We start from the raw sequence: 23,495 nt of genomic DNA on the forward strand, positions 1-23,495 counted from the left end.
ATTTATTTATTTTCAGTGTGGTCTACCAACTTTAGAGGAATGTAAAGAACTTGCTGAAAGTGCACATGCTGGGGGAGAAATCTTCCCAGCAGTAAAGTATTACCTCCTGAGCCCAGAACCAGAAAAAGCTCTTCCCATTGGGATCACATATGTCAAAGGTGAGTGTCTTAGAGACAGAGAAAATGTATCTGTGTTCAACTTTATATTTTATCACAGTGCTATTTCCAGAACATTCATTTTACAGACTATGCATACTTACTGTAGCAGACTGCATACTTACATTTTGTCAAACTCTATTTTAAAGGTTGACTGAAATATCGAATGTAGAAAAATTAGACATTACTTAAAAAAGAAATGCAATAAAAGCAATTTAGTACAAGCAACTAAAAATATTAAACAGCAAGAAATTACAATGTTACAATTTTAGCAAAATGTTTGATTATAATTTTAATTCAAAAGTGTTAAGGTTCAGGTCACCATTAGAGTGATTAGTGTTCTCTACAGTAAAGTAGATGATGCCTTGATGAAAAGGTCTTAATACAGCCAACAGTAGATTACTGGCTCTCTCCCCTCAATAGAGCAGCTGAGCTCTCCTGACTGGACGGTGGACTCGGTGTACCACATCCTAGACCTGCTGAGCTACATCAGAACAGACCGTCTTATTCTTCCAAAGTGTAGTGAGTAAGTCAATGACCTTCCCTCAAAAACAACTGTTGATGATGTCATATTTAGCAGCTTTCATTCTATGGTCATCTCATTATCTCTCTCTCTCTCTGTCTTTGGCTAGAGAACGCAATGAGTTGCTTATTCTCTGTGGGTATATTGGTGCACTATTAGCCATTGGGAGACAGTATTCAAGTATAGTGCCAGCACTGTATGAATACACAAGGTACGTTAACTGTTGGATGTATATTAAGTTACTCAATTAATTATGTAAATATCGCAATTAGTGCCTTTCTCTCTATTTTTCTCCCTCAGTCAGCTGCTGAAGAGGAGAGAGGTGGCTGTGCCTTTGCAGATAGAGCAGTTGTCTGTAGAGTTGGAGGCCTGGAGAGCCTGCACGTTTTCCCTCAAGTCTGTACCACAATACATTACTGTAATTCATAATTTACAACGGCTTTGTTTCAAAGTCAGTATTTTAAAGCATTGTACGCTATTCCAAACAGTTTGCAAAGTCATGCTGCCTTAACAGATACCTTATTTTAAACCATTTCCAAGTGAGGATCATGGAAAATGCACTCCCAGAATGCACTGCCCTTAACACTTCTGCCATGTTGAAAATCATTTGCCTAATTTGGTGTTCTCTGTCGAAAATGGCCAGCTGATTAAATTGCTTGTAAATGTCTCATTTTGCTATTGTATCATGAAATACTGGATTGAGTATTTTGTCTCTCTACACATACACAGAGTGGCAGATAATGCATTGTACAATCCACCATCTGAGGCCCAGAAAAGGGAGTACAGCCAGCTGTTAAGTCGGATGAGTGAGGAGCCTATCAAGGGCCTAGAGGGTCCTGACTATGTCACTGGCTCCAACTTGCCCAGCCACTCTGATGTCCAGATTTCCTGCTTCACTGGCCTCAGGATACAGGTGGGTTTTTTGTGGATAGTCTTGTATTAGCACTATACAAATATCACTGAACTTAAATATGCCTTTTCTTCCCTGGCAGGGTCCAGCATTCTTCCTGGAAGATGGCAAATCAGCCATTTCACTAAATGATGCCCTGATGTGGGCAAAAGTAAACCCTTTCTCTCCTTTGGGGACGGGTATACGCCTCAACCCCTTCTGAACACAAATACAACAAATGTGAGCAGTATTCTTGCTGGTCTGGCTCTGGAAAGGCGACAAGGCATCCATTTCTTTTTCTCCGAAAGCCTGATGTATGTCATAAAACAAAAGAAAGTAAAATTGTGTTCAAATCAACATTATTTGAAGCTTTGCCATTCCATGCTTTGCTTATTACATTCAGGATTGCAGCTTATATGCAAACACTCAGCAAAAGTGCTGCTGTAGTGAACATACAGTACACAAGGCCAACAGCACAAATGGGATGATATTTCTTTTATACAACAGTTCAGTAAACGAGAAATCAATATAAAGTAATGCAAGTGCATTTTGACAAGCAACAAAAGACTGATGTACTAACATAGGCAAGCAGAAGGATATGAACAGTAAATATCTTCTCTTCACGCACAAGAACATGTTAATTTGATACAGGCCAACCAAATTAGAGCACCACAACTAACTGTTGTATGAAGAGAGATTCATGCTGGATACAGTAATGAATGTTACATATGAAGCAGAATATTTAATGCATTTCTTCCTTACCTTAAAACATAAGCGGGTTCAGGGATTCGGGTTTAGGTGTCACATTCAGGTCTTAGGGTTGAGATCTATAGCCCAAAGATTTTAATTCTAGGTGGTACTGTCACTGATATTATGGAGTATGAGCATTTTCATCAAGCAGCCTGAATGTTTAGAAGATCTAGACATCTTTTAATTCAATTTTACAGGGTATTCATCTGTACATTTTTGTTTGTGCATTTGATTTCATAAGAGAGACATGTTAGTTTTGCTGCTTTCACACTGAAATTGTTTGCCATGTCTGTTGTCTGTTTTATATGAACTGAATATACAGTATTTACTGACTAGTGAATATACACCTTATTTTAGTAGAACCAAATACTAAAAAATGAAACCTCATATTGTAACAATCACTATTTAATGTTACTTCATTTCATTCAGGAACTATTATCAATGGTATACAGAGTAGGTCTGGGGCCAGATGTGTAATATTTATATTCATTAAGTATAGCAACACTATTATTACATTAAGTCTTGCTGTTACATTCAAAATATGTCTAGATGAACTTAGGCAATAAGTTTGAGAAACTGCACATATAGAGTGAGGAAGCAAGACATTTCTGCTTATACATAGCTATATGTTTGGAATGCATTTCTGAAGTTAGGAAATAAAAGACAAAAAGTGTCATTTGTATTGGTAAAATCATCAGTTGCAATGGCTGTCATACATAGATGAGTATATGAAATGGTTTGGAGGAATTATTTTATGAAATTTTGGTTTTATGTTAGAAAATACAGATACAGAGACTATTTTCATCAAATCGCACTGTGAAATGTATTTATCTGTATATAGTTCTAGAATTTAGAATGTCTGAACTCTAAGCTCTAATGGGTGTACATAGTATATTCATATGATAATTGTTAATACGCAAAGAGGACATTTACATGTCATATATTGATCCTGAAGTAGAGTCAGGCATTGGATTAAGCCAGGACCGGTCCAAATTCTGCATGCTTCAAGTGTCTCATCTGTTTATTTTGACTGATCCTAAACATGCAAGGCAAGATAGAAGAACAGGCAAAACTGTGTCAATGATAAATTACCTTCTTTTTGTGACTATGATTTGATAATTACTATTAAAAAGATGAAGTGTACAAGAAATCTTTTGACTTTATTTTGCTTATAAGTAGTGCACTACACTGAACACGACTGAAATAATTAGTTAATTGATTAGAAATGGATTGAAAAAATAATACATTTACAGTACCAACTGCAATGACAAAGACAAAGGAGACCAATTAGATCATCATATTTAACATATCATTCTTTATTTCAATGCAAGTTACTGTGTGTATCATGCTTTGTTTTGGCAACAAAATGTTTAGCCAAAGTAAAGTATTAGATTGAATCTTTCCAGTGGTTTTCTGTTTTATTTTCAAAACAATTCAGGATGCAATTAACTTGGGAAACTGTTGAAAAGTTGAGCTTTTGAGAATTTTTTTTTTTTTAGATTACTTTGATAAAAATATAAAATTCACTATACTGACATGCACTTAAATAATTTTATCCTGACGTGACAAAATGTGTATCATATTAGGCATGCAGCTTATATTGATATATAAGAATGTGCAGGTTAAAAATTACTAATTTACATTACTCTTGTTAAGATATTATTTACAAAAATATAACTGATATTCATTGGTTGCACAAAAATATATCAGTTAAAAAAATGTAACTTAGAAGAAGTAAAATGAATGGCTAGCATGATTTAGCTTTTTGTGCGTTGGTGGTCACATACAAGACTGGGTGACTTATTTTGTGTATTAATGCACTTAATATACGGAAATAAAAGCGGGAGGGGCTTTATGGTTGGAGGTAGAGAACCTATCTGTACTGGAGGAAACACTTGAGCAGAGTAGGCAGTTTGAGGTGTGGAATCAGATGCAGTCTGGATCGGCCCATGTAGTTTCGGATACTCAGTCTACACAGCTGACAGAGAGACCGCGGCATGGCTATCAAGGAAGAGACAGTCGAAGTTAGCAATATCCCCCTTTTTTTTAAAAATAAATAAAAATAATAATAACAATAATAATAATAATAATAAATAATAATAATAATAATAATAATATATATATATATATATATATATATATATATATATATATATATATATATATATATATTTATTAACAACTTAGTAAGTATATATACAAAGTCACCCTTGTTCAAATGCTAGCCTACACTGAAAAAAATGTTTTCATTATTATGTTCCCATCCATTTAAATTTATCACAATAATTTCTGTAATTTTAACTCAAACATTAAAGTTTTAACTAAACATTTTCACAAATGAATTTAATTATAGTAGTTTACTAATTTCAACAGTAACATAGGCTATAATGTACGGAAGGTGCAACTTTAGAATGACTGACTTAGTATGTGAATTGGTGATTTCTGCACCAGACAGTCTTTTAGCTTAATTATTTCATCAATTCATCAAAGATACTTTTTCCTTTAAGTTGCATTCAAAATTCACAGAAGACCCTGGCTTATTTCCTGAACCCATTCCCTTGCTTTCCTGTCAAAATCAACTGAGCAGCATTACCCTCATAAAGAAGAAGCACAGCCTCTGCCGCACTGCTGGGTGGTGCTGTTTCTATCGGCCTTTGTAGCTCCAGGTTGCGAGCGTTGATGTTAGCGCCAAAGTCTAGTAGCACACTGATGATTTCTGGACAGTCCTTCTGTGTTGCAGCATGCAGCGGTGTCTCCAGGAAACGGCCTTTCTGCACATTTGCTCCTAAGTAAAACAAAATTTATGTTTTAAAGAACTAAGGTGAGATGACCTGACCACACACCAAAATACTCCAAGTAACTGAATTTCTTTTTTGTGTAGTTTGAACAGTAAAAGTGTGCACAGAGCCACAACAAACTCACCTCCATCCAGAAGTTTCTGTGTACACTGGAGCTGCTGGGAGACACAGGCAATGTAGAGAGGTGTTCCTAGATGAGGGATGTCATAATCTACATCTGCTCCCCACGAGATGAGAGACTCTATACATGCTGCTCGGCCTGAGAAACAAACACATGTATGTTTACATTTTTGTAACCTCTGCTATAACTGTTTAGTGATTTTGCTTTCGCCAACCAGGGAGGCGAAATAGTGTAGTGATGGGTACTCACGTCACCAATGACGTTATGATTTTTGGATCACGTGTCACTTAAGGTGCAGTTATGAGTACATCAGATAAGAAAGATTGGTGGGATATCTAACTTGAAGAACCTCTTTCTGTATTATCAACACATGGAAGACACAAGTGTAATAAAATCAATTTTATTTTACAAATGATAGACAAAACTTATCAACAAACAACTACTAAATGAATACCATAAATGAAAAAGGAATAAAGTGCATAAGATGCATAAAATGCAGGTGATTAAGTTGGATGTTGCAATGGCAGAGTTACGATATCTTATGAAAAGATAAACTGAGACTACTACTGAAAAAAACAGCATATGCTGGTTAGGTATGTTCCCTTTCAAGGGCGTCCTCTAGGGGTCGCTATGGGGAATGCCTCGTCGTGAGAAAACACCAACAAGTTGGCCGGCTACAGCCCCTGATGTCACTACCGGTGCGACCGTTCTCTTCTTCGTCTTCACTGACTGTTCTGTTTGAAGCATGCATCTGAGCGTCGTAAGAGCGATCTATCATGGCGACTACTAGCAAAGCGTTTAGACAGTGTGTGCATCTGTGTCATCGTTATTTGAAACCCGATGACACACACAATCTTTGCATTGTTTGTTTGGGTGAAGAGCATGCACGCGATGTCCTTGAGGGGCCAATCTGCATGCATTGTGAGCGTTTTTCAATGAAAAAGCTCCACTCTCGTTTGTCTCTCTTTTCGAGGAAAGAGGGGCAGCCATCTGCTTCCCGCGGTTCAGGACCCACCGATACTGAGGCACGGAGGAGAATGAGCTCGAGGGGATCACAGATGGATCTGGCTGAGGAGTTTAGAGAGGGACTTTCCCTTTTGCGCTTGTCAAGGGTGGATGCGAGAGAGCCTCTGGAGGATGATGTTATATCTTTAACACTTTCCGATACAGAGGTTAGTGCTCTGCTGGGTTCAGCCAAGGAAGAGCAGGAGATGTCCGAGGATGGCAAAGAAGCTGAGGCTGAGCCTTCTCAATCCTCCTGCCCTGCACATGTAGAGCTGTTGGAGGTTATGGATCACACCACGGCAAAGTTGGACTTGCCATGGAAGCGCGCTAGCAAGGTGATGCCGCGAGGTCATCTCGACGAGCGTTATCGTTCCAACCATTGCCCTCCAGCTCAGGTGAGCCTTCCATTTCTGCCTGAACTCCATACAGAGATCAAAAAGGAATGAAGGGGCCGTTTTCTTCTTGCATCCATCGGTTTCAGCATACGAGTTATGCCAACATCGAGGCGATCCGTGAAAGCGGAGAGGATGCCCCCTGTTGGCTAGCCATCTCTCTGTGGGGGAGACGTTCTCTCTTAAATCTCCCTCCTTGCCATCTAAGCCCCTTCAGGGTACATCTCGCTTAAATGACAAGACATACGCAGCAGCAGGTCAGGCTGTGGCTTCATTGCTCACAATGGCGGTGCTTCAAGCATATCAGGCTGATCTGCTGAAGGACCTGGATAAAGGCGAGGGCCTTTACCCTGATCAGGTAGCTGAGCTGCGCCGCACCACAGATCTCTCTCTCCATGCAACCAAGCAGGCCGCCTCCGCCATGGGAAGGTCTATGGTGGCCATGGTGGTAACAGAGAGACATCTGTGAGTGAACCTGGCAGATATTGGGAAGAAAGAAAGGGGCTTTGTTCTCGATGCTCCGGTTTCGCCTTCCAAACTTTTCGATACCTCCGTTGAGACGGTAGTCGAGAAGTTTAAGGAGGCAAAGGCGCGCTCAGCTGCCTTTAAATCCTTCATTCCACAAAGGTCCAGGTCTAAGCCCGAACAACATAGGGGTCCTGGTCCGTCTCGATCTGAGGATCAGAGATGGGCACAGAAGGCTAGTGTCGCGACTCGCGCTCCTCCCCCACCTGCGGGTAGGTGTAAGAGGAATCGTGGGTCAAGGGAAGGTAAGCAAGACCTAAGGGGTGTGATCCAGATGAGGCAACAGCGCTTTCGTCCAAATCAGAGCGATACTTGAGTATCTACTCATTCCCTTTGGGGGTTTTTACATCTGCCCTTATCTTCCCCTTCCTAATTCCCCTGTTACCACCAGCTCCCCACCTGACCGAGGTTAGGTGGGAACTTCTTGCATAACAGTCTCCTATGCTGGACCTATGATGTTTTTGGTTGGTTCTATGGTCCATAGAAACCACCTTACTGATGGTCCGGACTAAAGGGAGTCGCTCCTTGAGCGGAGCTCCAGCGCAGGAACTAGGGTGGGTGAGTATGATCTGTTCTATATATACATATATATGTATTAAATTGCTGGTGGTGATGTGTGTACTAATCCTCTGTGAGTTTTCTTTACAGTGCTCAATCGCAGTGTTTACTAAATCCTCGTCGACATTATGTCCAGCCGGTATGATAGCCCTGATTCCCGCTTCATGCTTCCGGTATCAGGCGGCCAGATCATAGGTTTCTGGCTCTCGTAGTACTTTAGCAGGGCCCGGCATGGCACTGCAAGGTGCACTGCATATGGTGGTGAGTGTGCACGTTGAACACTTTGCACACTTTCTAAAATCCACATGAGTGGTAAGTGTGCACGCAAGACTCTGCGCACTTTCTGAAATCCTGTAAGGTAAAGGTTACGCGCTCAGCTTCATTCCCTTCCTTTGAGTTGGTTAGACCTTGGTTCCTTGGGCTCCACTCAGCCAGTGTGTCTTTATTAATATACTTCAAGCATCGCTTCCCTCAACATGAAGGGCTATTTGGACGGTTCTCGTAGTACTTTAGCAGCGCTCCCATTTACCAAAAAGGGTTGCCTATGAGTGCGAAACTCTCTTCCTGAATTCAGAGTTTTCCTCTCCCGTGAGATTGAGTTCTCTGTTTTTCCCCAAGAGCGCTCCAGCATTATTACCATAGATTGAGTTGATGACTCTCAAACATATTGTTTGGGATGCACCATCCCATCTATGAGCTGCTTTTTCAGAGTGCCCCCCTCCCCCCTTAGTATTTAAACAGTATTTAAAATCCTTGTTATGGTAAGTGCGCACGTGCGCTCGGACGCAAGCTTCAGACGAAGAAGTGAATGACGTGTTCTCCCGGTGCCTATTTATCTATAGTCGCACCAGTAGTGACGTCACGGGCTGTCGCCGGCCAACTTGTTGGTGTTTTTTCAATGTATGCTTCAGACATGGGTCACGACGAGGCATTCCCCATAGTGACCCCTAGCTTACTCACCTTCCCCTTCCCTACTCAGGGAACCATGGTTACATTCGTAACCTGAGACGTTTTGAAGCATGGCAGCTGGTTTGAGCTGGTTTAAGCTGGTCCTTAGTTGGTCATGAGCTGGTTTAAGCAGGTCTTGAGCTGGTTATGAGCTCATTAAAGCTGGTCATGTGCTTGTCCTAAGCAACTAGCTCCTGCTCAGGACCAGCTTGAACGAACCAGCTCAAACCAGCTGTCATGCTTAAAATCAGCATATGGTGTTTTTTTTTTCAACAGGGCAATAAAGTGAAGAACCCTATTATGTATCAAACAAATAAATTAATCATTTGTTATCAGCTAACATCAACTATATAACATCTAATGTAAATTAGAAAATCATATCAAGTATAATATAAAATAATGCCACAGTCTCTGGAAGAGGTTTGGATAAGTGGTATTTATGTTCTCTTGGTCAAGTGAACAGTCCGGTGGTGGTGACTTCTTCCACTGGTTGTGCTGGAAACAATGCAGTGGGGAAAGAAGCAGAAATCTGTTTCAACAATTTTGAACACGAAGTGCTGTAGGACGCTGATTTCCTGGAGCACCAAAAAAGTCCTAAAATCTGAAATGCAGATGTGGCCCTGGAGTAGGAGCAGAAGGTAATTTGCCTGGAATACGCAGATGAAAGTACCTTGAAGATTTGCAAGGCTTGAAAGAAATGAAGGTTTGCTCGCTGGAGCTTCCCCTTGTTGCACATGTCTGTATGTCTTCTGCCTCTCTAGGCTAGAGAGTCAGAACTTGGGTCAATCCACTTTTTCTCTCTTGGATGGAGACTCTGGATGTGCTGCATCTGTTGTTGTCTTGCTAGACAAAGACTCTGAACGTAGAGTATCTCTTTCCTTGCAGGCTGAAGGCTCAGAACGTGGTCCTATCTGTTGCTGCCTCAAAAGCTGGAGACTCAAGACAAATGAGTCTGTTGCTGCCTTCCCCGTAGTGGACTCCAGACTCACAACTTGTAGAGTCGCTATTATAGCTGTTATTGCCTCTTCCCTCATGGGCCATAGATTCAGAACTAGTGTATCTGTTAGTGTCTCACTGGATGTGCCAGAGACTCAGAAAAAGGAGTGTCTTTTGGAAGGGTGCCTTTATCCCTTTCAGATGAGGAGGAGATTACAATTTAGCACTTCTCCATTTCCATGCTGTGATTGGCTGTTTTCATCAGAGCAGGGGAACATAGTGTGGCTCACCCTTCTTTCCTCCTGTGGAAGTTATTTGCAAAGTCCAAACACAAAGTTAGAAAAATGAAAAATGTCACTAAAGTTTTACCTGTTTATTTCTCACTTTCCAAACCACAACCATGCTTTTGGCAATGTTCCGAATGCATTAAGTCCAAACATGATGGAAAAAGATTGAACTGTCTTGCATGCATTGATTTGTCTATTAACATCTGAGTTTGTGTTAGATGTTGCACTACACATACAACACTACACGTGTTGGAGTTTCATCCATTTTAAGGTTTGAAAACATAGATATGAATGGATTTGGATGGATCTTTGTGATCTTTCTCGTTGTTTCTCCCACTGCTGCACTTTTGGAGTTCCTAAGGACTTTTTTATGGCGGTCAAAGGCCAGAACCTTAGGAATCAGTCTCTAGGTGGGTGAAGGGTTGAAAGTCCTTTTGTTCCTGGGCTTTGTACCAGAGGTCTTCTTCTTGCCCTCTAAGAGGTGCCTGGACGTTGTCCTAGCATCTTTATCTGATGGTGTTGGACAGTTTCAACCAGTAGTCCACCAATATCCAATCAAAATAGCAAATCTTTGTCCACTATAAACTGGGCTGTGGAATCTGCTGTTCATTACAAATGCATTCAAATCAATGGATTTTTTTGTGGTTAGATTAAAGCAGTTACCCGGCAAGCAGATTTACTTACCTTTTCTGGAGGCCTCATGAATCGGTGAAGGCTGGCACGCTTCTGCCTGTGGTTTTGCTCCATGTTCCAAAAGCACCTCTGTGCAGGTGACACTTCCTGCTGAGCAGGCGTTAAACAATGGGGTCACGCCATCAATGGTCGTGGCATTCACCTGCCATGTACAAGAACATTTTAACAGCACAATCCACACAAACAGATCAAGCTGTCTTTTCAGTCTTCTACTATACAAAGAGCAAGTCTTTCCTGAAACAATTAAGGAAAACCGGGTTTAGTTGTCACAAAGGTAAGATATCATAAGGGGATATTTTAGTAACTATGGTTTTAAGATAAAATTCAATCATTTATGCAAGTGACATAATTTATTTACATAATTTATTTAGTTTTTTAGAAGTTCAGTTGGTTGCAGAAGTTCAGTTGAATTTTTGCTATAGCTCTAAACCAGCAAAAAATAAATAGAAAAATAAATAAAAACAATGGCAAATATTCAAGCAAGCACATATATATATATATATATATATGTATTCGTATATATATATATGTATGTATAATATATATGTATGTATATTATATATGTAGTAATTCTATATATGTATGTAGTATATATATAGTATGTATATATATAGATATGTATGTATATATATATGTATATGTATATGTATATGTATATATATGTATGGATATCTATGTATATGTATATATAGATATGTATATTATGTATATGTATATATATATCTGTATATGTATATATATATATAAAGAGTAAGCAAAAGACTAAACTGTATACTCATGACAAGAGTATATTTCAGAAATGTAAGTCAGGGTAAGCTGTGTTTTGTTTTTGGGGCATATATAAAATATGTATATGTTGCTGAACAACTTTTAATGTTATTTAATAACTGTAACTCACACTGGCACCAGCTTCAATGAGAGCCCTGGCACATGCTACGTGATCTCCCAGACAAGCTTCGTGCAGTGGAGTCACATGATCAATGGTGATGATATTTGCACTGTAACCCTGGTAATATGGAGAAAAAAACAACAACTCAAATACAATGTATTTTCTTTTTTAAATGCTAACATATTATTTTGACCTCTTTTCAGCAATTTCTGTTCCATTTCTGTTTGTGAACCTGTGAGAGAAGAGTCTTAAGCGCCAGAAGTCGACCCTGACACGCAGCTTCATGGAGTGGGGAACGATCCGCCCATGAACCTGTGAACACACATCAGATTATTCTTAATAATATAATAATAAAATGTACTGACACCCAACTGTTTCCCATGACTAATAAATGCCCTTTCATCTCAGAAAAACAAACTACAAAACAACCTCAAAAAAGTTAAATTAACATAATTTACAGCAACCGTTATTTGTGGTATTTAAAAGCCGACCAAAAGCACTATGTAATTCAAGAGCTTTAAATACACCCACTCAGCCACAGCCAGACTTCATATAATTTCTAGTACATTGTAAAGTGACAGTGGTGTAAGCACTGGTGATTTTGACACTGCCCATTGACAGCTGTTGAGCAGAGAGCCTGTTAGTGGAATTGCTGAAAATGGCAAAGCATTATCAACTAACATGAGAGTAGATCAGCTCTCTAGATACAATAAAGGTCGACTCATTTCAACTGTTGAGCCATTTGAACAGATTCCCCTGTGTTGCTTCAATACAAAATGTAAATTAAATGATTTCACTACATAAAATGCACAATAAAAACCATGCTGTTATGTTATCAGTATGTAGGAATAAAAGCAATATTATTATCCTATAAAAGCAGCTATACTATTTCATGTATAAACGATACATTTACAAAACACCTCACATAACAAAAGCCCATTTACAAAAACTCAGTGGACAGTTCTTGGCGTTCATTATTCCTAGGCAGCAAATGCCAGGGCTCTCCATTAGTGGCAACAGGGCATTTTGGACAGCATGTCTTTTCTATTATATGTTTGAGCGGAAGCCATTCAGTGGCAAAGTATTCATTACCAGCTTTACGCTTCAAAAAAAAGCTAAATTTTTAATAAACTGGGGAGCAATATTTTTGTGCTAAAAAAATCCGTAAATATTTTGAATAAAAAAAGTTTAATGATCAAAAATCAATTTACCCATGACATTTATTGACAATTATTATTATGATTCTATATTTTTAACCCATCATTAATGTTTAATGTTAGACGCATAAACTGATGATATAGTGTATTTTCCATTTATATTTATTTGTAAAGTGCTTCTCAAAATAAAAATAATAATAATAATTTCAAAGCAATGTGTTACAAACAATCATGTTAAACGAATCTCATAAATGTTTTAGTTAAAAAGTTACCATCAATATCCCTAAAAATTAAAAAGGTAGTATTGTAAATATTTATTATTTTTTCTCAAATTTTCCATAGATTACCTAGCACCTCCTTTCAACCTCCTGGGGTCCCCAGTCTGCATTTTGAAGATTCCTCAATTAAACAACTGCATCAACCTCCTGACCACATACTGTAAGCAACAACACAGCTACCAACAACACTGTCTTCAGACAATTTATATTTAGTCAGAACCAGAATCGTATGTGTAACAGAATAGTTGTGAGGGTGTTACATATGCCTTAATTCACAGTACTAGCAGCTCATACCATAGGTATGTATCTATTCACAGTGGACTGAGGAGATCTATATTTAGCAGGAGCTCAATCTAGCCACAACAACATACGGCAACTGCCTTCTGCTACTGCTGGCACAGAACGAGGCCTAAGAGCAATAGGTTCTGTTACGTACCCAGGTCTCCGTCGCCCCATGGCACATCTAGCCATTCATACGAATACGCCATAGCCTGTAAATGAAAGGACGGCTGTCATCTTGAGGCGCAAAAAAGCAGCTGCCTTCTCTTTTTAGCTTAGTTGAGCGAAGGAGTTGAGTTACTGCCACTGAGATTCTACAATGACGTGGAACTTTAGGTCACGGCTGTGCTTTAGTCAGTTACAATGATACTAGATTACTAGATGCTAGTATCATTTAATAATGCAATTTTGTGTTTTCATGGGCATTATGCCATATAAAAATGATTTAGTTAAAATTACTTCAATAGTGACAATTTAGGTCAGAGAAACCAGCACTGCTCAGTATGAATGCTGGCTGTTTAACAGAAAATAGTCTTTATTGTCTTTCATGAATATTTCAGTTCTGTTCATGTGACTACAGTTGGGCTCCATGGAGACTAAGCGAAGTTACAAGTCAAAGACAGTACTATTCAACTATTCTATGGCACACTGCAGTGATATAAAGGATCCCTCCCCCTCCGCATTATAGGGTAAAAGACAAAGTCTAAAGCATAATGCAGAAGGAGTCCAAAAACATAATAGCCTACAGTATACTGTGTTTACTTGAACTCTCATGGCCTTGCTAAGAGGATTCAAATGCTGCCAACTACAAATAACTAAACTTAGTTTTGTGCAGCAATAAAAACTATAAAATTAGATAGAATTTTAACTTAAGAAACTATCAGACTTTCACATACTCAGATTTTTACCTTAACTAATAACCACTAGGCCTTGTACACAACATGGTAAACACATTACATATTGCATGCTACTATTTTTTTGTTCCTATACTTACTGGTGCAACTGTTGCATAGTCTGCAAATAGCTAGATAGTTTTGTATTTGGGTTGTGGGGAATATAGGAAACACTAACCAGGCTTTAAAACAAAATGTTATTTTTTGCATCTACCACTGCAAACTATAAATAACTAATAACATTACAACAACTGTAAGCGCTGATCAGCTTTACATGACTATCCGCAGTACTGTTTCATATTCACTACATTCATCGTTCTGCTCTGATGAGAATGATGCTTGCAGGTGTGCGCGCTTCTGACTGACACTGTGGAAATTATGTAGCCTAGTTAATATCCATCCTTAATCCATTCCTTATTATTTTTTTTATTCAATTTTCTTATTTGTTAATAATGAAAACATATTATTTTGTATAGGCTAAATATAAAACACTATTTATGTTTTTAACAATAATTAATATTGAGAATGTCATATAAATCATATAGATTTTTATATTATTTATCTAATATTACTTAAAATGTAATTTGTCATTGTACATTAAAGGTCCGCCTTATACAAACGCATTACTGCATTACTGCAAGGTGACTGCAGGGCACAATATAAAGGCACATTTATTTACACGTGTCGATAACTCACCTTGACTAATTAAAATACCCCAGCGCGATTTCTTATTCTCAGAAAAATCATCGACGTCCTCTCGCTTTCTTTTCTTGGGAGTATTATCTGAGTACTTGGGTTCTCCGCAGGGAACTTCGGGCATGTTTGCATCAGCTGTGTCCTCTACACGGGGTAGAGCGACTGTGACTAGCGCCCCTTCTTGATTGGCTGCTCGGCTTGTTGTTGTTTCAGATCTCAGTAGAGTAGTGTTGGCTAACTTATGAATATTAATAAGGTCAGAATGACGTTGCTTGCTACATTTTTTAGGAGCTTCTGGTCACGTAACCTAATTAATATGCATAAGCCGAACCACGCCCACTTTCTGCGATTACGCCTACTGGGCGTACTCTTGCAACGTACTTTATATTCATGAGATAAATATTCACCATAATACCAAATCCATGTCAGTAAGACTATTTATATCTCGGGTTAAGATTAGAACGCTGCCACTATTATTCCGACGCAAGTAGCTTGTAATAGAATCATCAGGATTCTAAATGGCTTTTCCCCTTGTACACCCTTAACATTTATCAAAAATAGATGGAGTCCTATTGTAGAATTTATGAGTTTTAAATTATTTTAATGTTACAGTAAGTCACACGTCCTTTTGCGTCATATAGTCAAACATTTCAGTTTATCTGTTGCTTTGTTATCGTCAGAAGCCAATGCTTGAATTATAACTGATAATTCAAGCATGCATCTAAGTAACTTGTTTAGCATTTCACATCAGGTAAATTTGCATGTTATTAGGACATAGTAAGGAATAACATAGGGCAAAAAAAAAATAAATAAATAAATAAATAAATAAAGAAGTGAGAATCATACAGAGAGAGGATAATTTCCACATATAAAATCACTGCATTTTTCTTTAGACTTTAGATAGTCAAATTATACAGATACATTAATAAATATGACGGATGCATTACTATATAGTGCATTGCACCAAACAATTTAATTTCAAAATGTTTAAATGGCTATTGCTTTTTCAACATTGTATCCAGTCAACACAGTCATTTAAATAATCAAAATAAATAATTTTCCTTAACTGTGTGTTAGGTAAGAACACGCTGACCCCATTTTCTCAGTGTTACAAACTGGGCCATGCTGCAGAAGCTTCCTCTTTCACACCCTATGCAATCAGTTAAAGTTCTACTTACCTTACAAAGAGACATAAAGACCCTATAGTGTCTAAGAACATGCTCCAAAATATATAGCCTCAATATGTCCCATTCTTGCGTACTTACTGTGCCCTTGGCCAAAATCATAAAACTCAGCTGCGATCCGGGCCGCCTCCTTACGGTTTCCTTTAACCACATAGAAGTGGGTCAGTATGTTTAAACTGATCTTGACAAATAATTTGAAGCAAAAAAGGACAAAAATCGAGAGATAGACGTTGGTATACTTCGAGCCGAAAGGCCGCTCCTCCAAAATCTCAGTCATTGCTGCTGCTCAGTGACAGTGAATGTTTTGGAATGGGATCCTGGGATGTGTTGTTGGGGATCATATGCCAGGCTGGCCCAATTATTCCCCACGGCAGCTGGGCCCAGAGTAGAGATGAGATAAGGCAGCTGTACTTTTATCTAGTGGAAAATGAGCCACTTGACTGAGGCATAACAATAGGTGTTGTCATTTGTTGGGATGTTTGTCTCATGATACATAGTGACAGCTTTGTTTTCATTACGGTATTTGTACTATAACATTGTTGCTATAGAACATTGTCTTCAGATTACTGTATTTTTAAAGTATTTTTATGTAACAAATGCCTCTGCCATGATTATTCCAATAACAGAAGAGTCACCAGGATGAAGCATTTGCTTGATCATCTGAGTTTTATCATATTTTGATGAGTAGTAATACAGTGATTTATGAATAAAGGATTTTACAAGCATTTAATTATGCTTTTATATTTTTAAGAACTTGTAAGTGGTTTTGTTAAATGTTCATAGGAAATATTAATATTATTAAGCACAACTAATAAACATTATAATAGGTGAATCGGCTTCTCATAAAAGCCTATTATGGACAAATGTAAATACTTTGATTTATCTTGTACAAATTTTTATTATTTTGGGGAAATTCCACATACACAAAAAGGTTATTTCCTGCAGGAGCCTTTAAAAAAAAAAAAAAAAAATAATAATAATATAGAGTTTTTGATTACTCAGTGATTATTATGTACACTCTGCTGTATATTTTTGTATAACATTGTATACTTTTTTCCCTTTCAGTTGCAAATTGTACATAAGACAGGGAACATCCAACAGCATAAGGCACATCCTCTATAAATAATTCAAATAATCAACATATATAATAATTATTATACTCACAACAATAACAGCGACAATGAGGAGAAAAGACTAAAAAACACAACACAAGGAGCAATAGAAGTACAAAAAGTATTTTGAGATAGAGAGGTAAAGAGTTAAAGACTTTCTATTTAGATTTTTAAAGTGCTTAAAGCTCTGAAACATTTTCACAAACTCACAAAGAAATATATTAAAGGATGGCTTACATTTTCCATTTGCATGTGTGAATATGAAATTTACCCAAGAATAAAACAAAGTTGACAACATCTGATAAAAGAGAAATTAAATCACACTTAAAAAAGAAGATATCTTGCAAAACAAATGAATGAATTTCATTTGTTTTTGAATTGCAACTTCACAGTAAAAGAACACACTATCAACACCTCAAAAAAAAAAAAAACAAAAATAAAAACGCTAACACCTCAAAAACAAATCAAACCTAAATAAAATACCTAACAAAACACCACTCCTGACCACTCCAACCCAGTGTAACCTAAGGTTACTACCGTTGTAAACTTTACCCAAATGAAAAAGAATTTGCACGTTGACTGTTGATGCAATTCCACTTCCTGACCACTGGATGTCAGTATGTACTTTCCAAAATGAAACAGGAAGTCGGGTTTGCTTCCGAATCATCTTTTAACTGCCTCACTTCCTGCTCTGAACCTCCGATCGGAACGTTGCAATATATCTGTGTTTTGCATTAACATTGTTTCAGTTTGATCAGAAATAGATTGAATCATGAATACGGTATTGTCCAGGGCGAACTCGCTCTTCGCCTTCTCTCTCAGTGTGATGGCAGCTCTCACATTCGGATGCTTTATTACCACAGCCTTCAAAGACAGAAGCGTACCGGTGGATATACAAGTATCCAAAGTCATGATGTAAGTTACCTGCACCGTTTCTGAGTCTGCGTCCACACGATTTATATGAAATCAGTGTTAATCTCATCAAAAATATTTGACATACACGAGGCACAACAGTCCATTCAGACTCTTTTGGTTTTGCAGCATATGGCACTTGTAGATACTGTTGACTTGGCGGCCAATAGCAGTGCAGCACATCAGCTATGCAAATTAAAATAATATATAACGTTAAAGTTTTATGGTTTTATTCAACAATATTGTGAAACGCTGTCTGTATCTGAAACTGTAATAGAGAGTGAACACTAGGCCTATGTTGTTTGAGATTCGCTGTTAGCGTTTAATTTATTCATACTATTACTTTATTTACTTTAGTATATTTTAAATGTGCATGTAGGTTCATCTTGTCACACACATCTAAGCAATGAGGCACTTTACTCACCCTCTCATTCTTCTCATCCTTCCGTTTTCTTCTTTCTGCAGTAAAAATGTAGACGACTTCACAGGACCACGAGAGAGGAGTGACTTGGGCTTTGTGACATTTGACATTTCTGCTAATATCCTTTTGACAGAAAAGACTGCTGCTGTGCCACACATTTACCATCATGTAGATGCAAAAATGAATGAATGAATAAATAAAAATAATAATAATTTAAAACCACTACTATAGTTATAGTTTCAATGGAAGCCTGTTTCTCTCATGAGATATAGATAAGATGAGGATAATGAGATGAGGAAAATTGTGACTCACAATTACAATTCAAACTATATATACAGGTCTTTCTCAAAAAATTAGCATATTGTGATAAAAGTTCATTATTTTCCATAATGTAATGATAAAAATTAAACTCATATATTTTAGATTCATTGCACACCAACTGAAATATTTCAGGTCTTTTATTGTTTTAATACTGATGATTTTGGCATACAGCTCATGAAAACCCAAAAATTCCTATCTCAAAAAAATTAGCATATTTCATCCCGACCAATAAAAGAAAAGTGTTTTTAATACAAAAAAAAAAGTCAAACCTTCAAATAATTATGTTCAGTTATGCACTCAATACTTGGTCGGGAATCCTTTCTGCTTCAATGCGGCGTGGCATGGAGGCAATCAGCCTGTGGCACTGCTGAGGTGTTATGGAGGCCCAGGATGCTTCGATAGCGGCCTTAAGCTCATCCAGAGTGTTGGGTCTTGCGTCTCTCAACTTTCTCTTCACAATATCCCAAAGTTTCTCTATGGGGTTCAGGTCAGGAGAGTTGGCAGGCCAATCGAGCAGAGTAATACCATGGTCAGTAAACCATTTACCAGTGGTTTTGGCACTGTGAGCAGGTGCCAGGTCGTGCTGAAAAACAAAATCTTCATCTCCATAAAGCTTTTCAGCAGATGGAAGTATGAAGTGCTCCGAAATCTCCTGATAGCTAACTGCATTGACCCTGCCCTTGATAAAACACAGTGGACCAACACCAGCAGCTGACATGGCACCCCCAGACCATCACTGACTGTGGGTACTTGACACTGGACTTCAGGCATTTTGGCATTTCCTTCTCCCCAGTGTTCCTCCAGACTCTGGCACCTTGATTTCCGAATGACATGCAAAATTTGCTTTCATCCGAAAAAAGTACTTTGGACCACTGAGCAACAGTCCAGTGCTGCTTCTCTGTAGCCCAGGTCAGGCGCTTCTGCAGCTGTTTCTGGTTCAAAAGCACACGCCTGTGCACGGTGGCTCTGGATGTTTCTACTCCAGACTCAGTCCACTGCTTCCGCAGGTCCCCCAAGGTCTGGAATCGGTCCTTCTCCACAATCTTCCTCATCTTACCCTCACCCCTTATCGTTGTGCAGCGTTTTTTGCCACACTTTTTCCTTCCCACAGACTTCCCACTGAGGTGCCTTGATACAGCACTCTGGGAACAGCCTATTCGTTCAGAAATTTCTTTCTGTGTCTTACCCTCCCGCTTGAGGGTGTCAATGATGGCCTTCTGGACAGCAGTCAGGTCGGCAGTCTTACCCATGATTGCGGTTTTGAGTAATGAACCAGGCTGGGAGTTTTTAAAAGCCTCAGGAATCTTTTGCAGGTGTTTAGAGTTAATTAGTTGATTCAGATGATTAGGTTAATAGCTCGTTTAGAGAACCTTTTCATGATATGCTAATTTTTTGAGATAGGAATTTTGGGTTTTCATGAGCTGTATGCCAAAATCATCAGTATTAAAACAATAAAAGACCTGAAATATTTCAGTTGGTGTGCAATGAATCTAAAATATATGAAAGTTTAATTTTATCATTGCATTATGGAAAATAATGAACTTTTATCACAATATGCTAATTTTTTGAGAAGGACCTGTATATATATTCTTTTTTGCAATTCAGAAAAGTCAGAATTGCAAATTGTAAATCAGAATTGTGAGGAAAAACAAAGTTAGAATTCTGAGTTTAAATCTCAGGAGTGCGAGGGAAAAGTGTGAGATATAATCTCATAATTCTAAAAAGAAAAAAAGGAATTACCATTTATTTTGTATGTCATGGTGGAAAAAAGTTTCAGATTTGTAATTATAATATAAAACTTTTTTTTTTATTTTAATGTTTCTCTGTTCACTGTTTTATGTTAAGCATTATTTCTACAAATGTAATTCCTGTGTACGTGCATTTATGCCACATCAGTGCACCATTCATCAGTCTTTGTAAATGCACATTTTTGTGGTATGTGCCACTTCAGATGTCAGTTTTGCAGTGCAGTTTACACATAGAACTAGATTTACATTATTTGCCTTAACCACTTTTTAACATCTGCAGCCAATATTTGACTGGAATGTAAAGGAGCTCTTTCTTTACCTTACTGCTGAATATTCAACCAAAAGCAATGTAAGTCTTGACCACTTCAGTCTGTCCATAGATCAGTGGGCCTGGCAAATATAATTAACTGTTTTGTTAATGAAAATCTGTTGAGAGCTGAGTATTTGTTGTGGTGAAGATTGTAATATTTCAGACCTGTTTGTGATTTTTACTGAGTCTTTATCCCATATTAGGCACTGAACCAGGTTGTTCTATGGGACAAGATTGTCCTGAGAGGTGAAAACACCAAACTCAACATGAAGGACGTTAAATCCAAATACTTCTTCTTTGATGATGGGAATGGTCTAAGGTTAGTACTTTTTATTTCATTATTTTTATTTCATTATTTATTTATTTTTTTATAAACTTGTTTATAAGAATTGGTGAAAACTCTTTTTGACAGCCATATGCTCTTATTAGACCGTCTCATTCTAGTGTTTACTGCTGAGCAGCACTCTAGACTAGGAGGAATGGACTAGGAAGGCATTAGGGTGCAGTCTTCAGTTTAAGTTTGCTTCAGTTTAAGTTTACTTTGTTTCTGAATTAATCAACTGTATGAATGAATGAATGTCTAATTAAGACTTGCTGCCACCTACTGACGATTGTAGTTTAATATTTAGGGTTTTATTTCATTTTCTTTTTTGATAGTATTTATTATCATTAATACTCTGATAAAAATCTACATCCTATTTGAGCTGAATGAATATTGAAAATGTGTGTCAACCTTGTTTGGTCTATAGATATTTGACATAAAGAACTTAAAGGGTTAGTTCACCCAAAAACTTAAATTAGCCTATGATTTGCTCACTCTCAAAGTATCCTAGGTGTATATGACTTTCTTCTTTCAGACGAATCCAATCAGATATATATAAAAAATTATCCTTGCTTTTTCCAAGCTTTAGAATGGCAGTAGGTGGTTTTTTTTTTTTTTTTTTTTTTTCAGCAGTCCAAAAGTAGTTAAATAAAGCTCATCCGTCCATAAAAAAACGTGCCTCACACAGCTCCGGGGGGTGAATAAAGGCATCCTGTAGCGAATCGATGCATTTTTGTAAGAAAAATATTTTATTTTTACTTTTTTTACATTTTTACATTTAAAATGTTATAAAACATTATTTTTTTCACTTCTGCTGACAGTCACACATGCAAGCCGTTTCGGCGGATGATGTAGGATTTATGCGTCGTGCACGAGCCGGTGAGATATGCTAGTTTCACGAGTTTGTTTACAGGAGCAAAGGAAGCAAAGTTTCCTTAATTTAGCAAAAGAAAACCATTGTCCTCTTGGTTTATATCAAAATCCAATGACATTTTTATTTATAAATCCTCATTTTGTGCTTCTAATTCGTGACTGGCATTTTGTTTTGCACTCTGTCAACGTTCATCAACGTTCGTTTTATTATGGATGGATGCGCTTTATTTGACTACTTTTTGACTGTTGAAAAAAAAACACCCACCTACTGCCATTCTAAAGCTTGGAAGAGCAAGGATAATTTTTAATATAACTTTGATTGGATTCGTCTGAAAAAGAAGAAAGTCATGTACACCTAGGATGCTTTGAGGGTGAGTAAAATATAGGCTAATTTAAATTTTTGGGCAAACTAACCCTTTAAAAGTATAGACATGAACCTATCAATTTTTCCCTAATACAGGGCGAATAAGAATATCACTCTTACGCTCTCATGGAACGTGGTGCCAAATGCTGGAATCCTGCCATTGGTCATGGGATCAGGACACAAGAGTCTCGCATTCCCTGAAACATATGAAACAGCAAAGAGCTACTGAACTGTTCCAGTCCATCCCAAACCATATGTGTAAATGTTGTGCTCTGTATGGGTTTTAATAAAAGTTGACAAATTGTTTTAAGGAGTGACTTGTTTAAGAGGGTTACGACAATAATTACAACTAGGTATGGGTAACAGTATGACCAAAATACTGTTGTACTGTTTAACAGTATAAGATTAATTTTATTTTACAGTAATAATATACAATTATTATAAAATTGTTTGTATGATATACAAACACAATATAGTTAATTATACATGTAGTTATTCTGAAAATTAGTAGTTATTCTTATTCTCATGCTAAAGATGGCAGAATTTAAAAAAACATTTTGGACAATTGACGGAGTATTTCTGTGCCTAATACACTCCTCCTCCATATAAGTTTTGGAACGTTTAATTTATTTATTTATTTTTTATTATCGATCATGGCCCTTCCTGATGATGTCATGAAGTGCAGAATTCCTTATGGGCACTTCTCCTGAAGGAGCACCAATAAAAAGGCACCATTAAATAAAATGCATTATTATTATTATTATATACATCACGATATTTGAGGAAAAAACATAATGCTAAGTCCTTATAATGTAATATTATGTAAAGGAAACAGCGCTGAGGTTCACTTCGTTTGAACCAGATACTGAAGCAGTCATGTGTTTTTCAGGTGAATGAAGCTTTGGACATCATAGATCATGTGCTTTTGGCAAAACGAATCAAGCACCGATAAAGTGCTTTAATGTGAAATGTGTTATTTTTTAAAACAAGCTTCGAAGCTTCGGTGTTGAACGTAACATCACTAGTAAAAACACACTTAGCTTTTAGATTAACTGCCCCCAATGGATTGATATTAAATGCAACTTGTAGGTGCAATTAAACCTTTAATAAGGTGTTTCTGAATTATTATTTTTTTAAGTTACTTTGATATGTCCCA

At 37.5% G+C, this 23,495-nt stretch overlaps 3 protein-coding genes across 9 annotated transcripts in view; 2 read left to right on the forward strand and 1 right to left on the reverse strand.

The window, feature by feature from the left end:
- LOC109087784 (WD repeat-containing protein 17) overlaps positions 1 to 3,460 on the forward strand; it is a 28,434-nt gene extending 24,974 nt beyond the window's left edge. For all 5 annotated transcript variants that reach the window (XM_042716541.1, XM_042716543.1, XM_042716542.1 and 2 more), the window contains 6 exons: positions 17 to 158; positions 579 to 681; positions 788 to 889; positions 979 to 1,074; positions 1,408 to 1,591; positions 1,671 to 3,460. In XM_042716541.1, the coding sequence (XP_042572475.1) occupies positions 17 to 158; positions 579 to 681; positions 788 to 889; positions 979 to 1,074; positions 1,408 to 1,591; positions 1,671 to 1,790 (747 nt within the window). In that variant the 3' untranslated portion in view covers positions 1,791 to 3,460. The remainder of the gene's footprint in view (positions 1 to 16; positions 159 to 578; positions 682 to 787; positions 890 to 978; positions 1,075 to 1,407; positions 1,592 to 1,670) is intronic.
- A 152-nt stretch (positions 3,461 to 3,612) lies between these two features.
- On the reverse strand, positions 3,613 to 16,305 carry LOC109081495 (ankyrin repeat and SOCS box protein 5-like). Of its 3 annotated transcripts, XM_042716546.1 has the most exons (8): positions 14,773 to 14,910; positions 13,341 to 13,395; positions 11,702 to 11,781; positions 11,479 to 11,586; positions 10,572 to 10,722; positions 5,240 to 5,374; positions 4,911 to 5,102; positions 3,613 to 4,318 (listed from the first exon to the last, which is right to left on the reverse strand). In XM_042716546.1, exons 2-8 carry the CDS (start codon positions 13,390 to 13,392, stop codon positions 4,191 to 4,193), a joined length of 846 nt encoding a protein of 281 aa, XP_042572480.1. In that variant the 5' UTR covers positions 13,393 to 13,395; positions 14,773 to 14,910; the 3' UTR covers positions 3,613 to 4,190. The 3 variants fall into 3 exon arrangements, with proteins under 3 accessions (XP_042572480.1, XP_042572478.1, XP_042572479.1); XM_042716544.1 differs by lacking the exons at positions 13,341 to 13,395; positions 14,773 to 14,910 and adding an exon at positions 16,038 to 16,305; XM_042716545.1 differs by lacking the exon at positions 13,341 to 13,395 and having other exon boundaries at positions 14,773 to 15,024.
- A 1,420-nt stretch (positions 16,306 to 17,725) lies between these two features.
- Positions 17,726 to 22,649, forward strand: spcs3 (signal peptidase complex subunit 3). Its single transcript, XM_019096476.2, has 5 exons — positions 17,726 to 17,983; positions 18,446 to 18,519; positions 20,743 to 20,819; positions 20,984 to 21,099; positions 22,436 to 22,649. Exons 1-5 carry the CDS (start codon positions 17,841 to 17,843, stop codon positions 22,566 to 22,568), a joined length of 543 nt encoding a protein of 180 aa, XP_018952021.1. The 5' UTR covers positions 17,726 to 17,840; the 3' UTR covers positions 22,569 to 22,649.
- Positions 22,650 to 23,495: the final 846 nt, after the last annotated feature.

Source organism: Cyprinus carpio, chromosome B1, assembly GCF_018340385.1.
Source record: "Cyprinus carpio isolate SPL01 chromosome B1, ASM1834038v1, whole genome shotgun sequence".
NCBI classification, from domain to species: Eukaryota; Metazoa; Chordata; class Actinopteri; order Cypriniformes; family Cyprinidae; genus Cyprinus; species Cyprinus carpio.

What these genes read in the sequence shown, in the direction of transcription:
- LOC109081495 (XM_042716544.1), bottom strand. Translation starts at nt 16,233, where the DNA reads ATGACTGAGATTTTGGAGGAGCGGCCTTTCGGCTCGAAGTATACCAAC. An exon ending in TTAAGACTCTTCTCTCACAG is followed by an intron (nt 11,587 to 11,701) that starts GTTCACAAACAG and finishes CCATATTACCAG; the next exon opens with GGTTACAGTGCAAATATCAT. An exon ending in TGTGCTTCTTCTTTATGAGG is followed by an intron (nt 4,319 to 4,910) that starts GTAATGCTGCTC and finishes CTTCCTTGATAG; the next exon opens with CCATGCCGCGGTCTCTCTGT.
- spcs3 (XM_019096476.2), top strand. Translation starts at nt 17,841, where the DNA reads ATGAATACGGTATTGTCCAGGGCGAACTCGCTCTTCGCCTTCTCTCTC. An exon ending in GACATTTGACATTTCTGCTA is followed by an intron (nt 18,520 to 20,742) that starts ATATCCTTTTGA and finishes CCACTTTTTAAC; the next exon opens with ATCTGCAGCCAATATTTGAC. An exon ending in GATGATGGGAATGGTCTAAG is followed by an intron (nt 21,100 to 22,435) that starts GTTAGTACTTTT and finishes TCCCTAATACAG; the next exon opens with GGCGAATAAGAATATCACTC.